Source organism: Athene cunicularia (assembly GCF_003259725.1).
Source record: "Athene cunicularia isolate RWA chromosome 9 unlocalized genomic scaffold, athCun1 chr9_part1, whole genome shotgun sequence".
NCBI lineage: Eukaryota > Metazoa > Chordata > Aves > Strigiformes > Strigidae > Athene > Athene cunicularia.
The window spans coordinates 3,940,245-3,944,322 of NW_020799110.1; the positions used below are offsets into that span (position 1 = coordinate 3,940,245).

At 39.6% G+C, this 4,078-nt stretch overlaps 1 protein-coding gene across 1 annotated transcript in view; it reads right to left on the reverse strand.

Moving 5' to 3' along the window:
• Positions 1–372: 372 nt before the first annotated feature.
• SI (sucrase-isomaltase) overlaps positions 373–4,078 on the reverse strand; it is a 56,847-nt gene continuing 53,141 nt past the window's right edge. Inside the window, 3 exon segments of the mRNA XM_026854953.1 lie at positions 373–772; positions 2,039–2,209; positions 2,442–2,491. Coding sequence (XP_026710754.1) covers positions 710–772; positions 2,039–2,209; positions 2,442–2,491 — 284 coding nt within the window. The 3' untranslated portion in view covers positions 373–709.

Here is a 4,078-nt window from a genome sequence, read left to right on the forward strand (position 1 = left end):
ACTTTAGGTTAAATTTTACAAATTAATATCAAAATACTGGGGAACACAAATGTATGACTAAAGTCTTACCAAAAAAAACCCTTTAAATTACTTTTGCAAGTATCTTACTATTTTATAAAGTAACAACTTGACACATCGTTTCATGCTAAATCAGTAATATGGAAACGTTTACTTTTACGTCATTTGGCCTTAAATACTTCTTGTAGTAGTGACTTACGTAGGCATAATTAAAATTAAGATGAAAGTTAAATGTAAGCATATTTATGGCCCTAAATCTATGGAAGTAATACCAGCCATATCATCATCTTTTTTTTTTTTTTTTTTTTTTTTTTTTTTTTTTTTTTTTTTTTTTTTTTTTTTTTTTTAATAAAATCTGGCACTCTAACTCAGCTAAAAATTCAACTCTGAGAAAACATGGAGTTTTACATTCTTGTCTCAGTTTTGAAAGATGAAGCTACACCGAAGTGCCATACTGTTTAAAATACAGATTTTGCATCACGTGGAGACATTGTAGTTAGCCTTCAACCATACTGAAATGTGGCTGCTTTATACACATTACCCCTTAAAGTGAACTGAATGTAACTAGTATGGGTTTATAGTAAGAAGACTTCTGTGATGACAGAGGAACTTTGCAAAGTGAAAACGTGAAAGATGGTTTTTAAACAATCAGAAAATTGGGCTGTATGGCTGGTGTTATTTTGCAGGCACTTTAGCTCCATTGCACGGTGTAGTTTTTGCCTAACTCAAGTTGAAGCTTGGTGATTGTCAGGACCTGTGAATAAAACAGACAAAATGAACAACTAGTGACACTGCCCTGAAGATCCACTGCTTTCTGTGTGTTCAGTAGAGGTAGTGGCTTCTCATTTTAAGTTACAAGAATTTATTCCTCTCCCTTTGCCTCTGTGTTTGTATCAATATAAACATAACAGTTTAAGCAGCATAGATTTGAGATGTCTGATCGTGAGGCTCTGATCCCTTCCCTTTATTCAGAAACCCTTTTAGAGTTAAAGTTCTAGGGAAAGGGGAGGAGAAGAGAGGAGAGGGAGGAAGGCAGGCAAAACTTGTAATTAAACTGTCCATATGAATTCCTTTTTTTGTTGTTTTCCTCCATCTAGAAGTCAACACCAGAATGAAATACTTCCATTCTCTTTTACATTTCTAAATCATCTTTTTGGTTATGTACAAAAAAATAGTTCTGCCTACCCACTGAAAGAGAGGAAGAACTAAGACTTAACAGAATACTGAATTGCAAAGGGAGGGTGGTAAGATCCCAGTAACAGAAAAGGTTAAGCAGTTTTCCTGTCAGAAAAATGGCAAGAGCGAGCTCCTCAGCAGTTCTGTTCATACTTGAAAGATGCTCCATAGAGGAGCCATCTGGAACACCGGTGCAGTTACACACATTTATTTCAGCTGCCTCTAGGAGAGCTTGACTTTATTGTCCAGAGAGGCTGGAGGGGGCAGTGCCCTGGACAGCACGACCCGTGAGATGGAAATCCCGGTGCTCTGAAGTCGGTGGAATTTATGCCAATAACTTGAGAAGCGTGATTTGAGCTGTACAAGTAGAACCCCGTGCTGCAATGCCTACAGCCGAAATGTGACATGACAGAGCAAGAAATGGTGGTAGGCAAACGGGGCTGGGAAATGAAAATGTTGTCAGACAAGGCCGACAACAACAGGGTCATGTAGAGACTATGAAAATACTTGTAGTTGCTTTGCCTTCCTTCAAATCTCACAGATTGCAAGTGAGCTATTAAGAAGAGTGGAAACCAAGCACAAAACAAGATCCAGCACTTTTCCAGTCAGAAGTGGTTTGGGTTCCTCAACAGCAATTTCTACGCTTAAAAGCTCTACTACACTTACTGCACAATGTTTACGGTATGTTACATAATGGATTTTATAATCGTCACCTGACGGTAGCTTATATATCTTGCTGAAATATATTTTAAATGTGATATTACAGCCGAGAGCTGAATCTCCAATGGTTTAAGAGCACATACACAGTTGTGAAGGTGGCATTACCCTGCAAATGGCATCTCACCTTCTTGGTGTTACTGTAATCCACAGTGTGAGACGACGCGATTGTCCCGCCGTTCTGCGATACGGTCACCTGCTTAACACTGGTGGGCACCCCCAGGACTTTAATTTCAGTAAACATTAAGTTGTTTGGATCAGTGTAACCATTATGCAGAACCGTGATATCTAAAACATTCTGAAAGGAAAAAAAAAATATCGGAGATTGTCATTAGACTGGTACAAGTCTGCTTGAGCTTTTCAGTCATTTTCCTCTCTTCCTACTTTTTTTTTTTTTTTAAATACCTGCATGTTGTTATTTATTTTCCAAATGTTGAAGACTCGAGTTTCAAATTAAAAAACCTATAGTTAAAAATGTAATAATAATAATCAAAAGTGATTATTCAAAAACTATGGCTAACATTACTTACCTGATTAGAAGTAAATGATGTTAGCAGATAGACACCATCTTCATACGCGTCTGTTAAAAAGAATAAAATATAATGTATTCACTATTCACTTTAACACATTGTCAAAATTTCAGTTCAAGCATTGTGTGCTTATACTGTACAGAAACATGCAGTATATCTCTCTATACATAACGTTCTGTATTTCCAGAAGACATATGCTTTTAGACATAAAATACTTCCATTATAGGGATGTGTGCTATTTAAACGAGGTCAAAATAAGAACATTTTAGAGGTAAGATACGAAGGAAGGCAAACAAACAGCATTAGGAAGATCAAGAGTGTTAAGAGCAGCCGGAGAAAAATGTTTCTCAGTGAAGAAGGCCTTTCCCACATCCACCTCTACTCACTGTCCAATTGCACAGGATCATGATATAAATCTGTTCTCTATTTTATCACTCCTGTTACTCAGCACTAAATGCTCTCAAAGTGGTGCTGGTAATCATGGGCGTTGTAGGCTCTTGCCTTTCTGCACTCCCACAAACAGATCCCAGGCACCCTGGTGAGATGGACCTCGCAATCGGCGATACTTTCATTTCTCATCAGACTTCCATTGACAGCCACCGGTTCTGAATTCCAGTGCTCTGTGTGAAGCACCTCAAAATATAAATGCAAAAATCCCTTCACACACCCTTATGCAAATAACACCATTTTCTGCATTACTTGCTGTAATCTTGGTGAAAGCTTATTGTTATTACAAGGGCAGTATGCTCTGGGTGGAAAGGATAAATGGCACTGAAGTGTCTCTTATCTGAAGGCGCTTTAAGTTTAGTAATGTTGAGGAAATTAGTTAAAGCTTCTCACGTAATCTATGGTTATGGTTCCCACAGGTTTGAGGACAAATCTTTGTGATCTGTGTTGTCTTAGGTCCAGAGCACAATTTCAGTTATACAGCATATTAATTCTATAAATCATAGCATTATGTGGTCTAAATCAGGAAAAATCGTTTTACTCTCATGCTAATCTGAAGGTTTAATTTCAGTTTCGTCTCTGAAGGCACGCTCAGATGTGTCCTCCAGAAATGCAACTGCCTTGGCCAGAGTCCATCCTCCCCATCTGCTCCTAATGCTCCTCCTCGAGCACCCCACGTTACACGGAGGATTTCTAAGGCAGACACAACCACCAGCACTTCTTTTCCAAAGTGACGGCCAAGCAATGAACTTTCTTACAGCTTGGAGCCTCCACTTTGGCCACTGCGGTATTGCTAAGAACTGCTGGCAGCAAAGCTCGTAAGTCAGCCACTGAGCATTATCTGGTTTTCAAGGGCTGCTGCAGTTTCTTTCATCTCTGCCCAGGTCATATCCCTGGGTTGTGTTTTGTGTGCTTTAATTTGGGCTGTGAATATCTCCAGGGGTGGGGGCTCAGCAGCCTCTCGGGGCATGCAGAGAGCCATCCTCACAGCAGAAAGAGATTGTGTGTGGGCAAGAGGCACCGTACGTACCAATGCGAACCCCATCATCCCAGTACAGCTGGCCTTCTGCAAACAGAGCGTCGGTCAAAGCCACAGTGAGGCCCATCGGGTTTTTTCGGCTATGGAAAACACAATCATTTTTCCTCATTTTCCTCAGCTAATCACATTTCCTATTTCTCAAAGGTTAGAA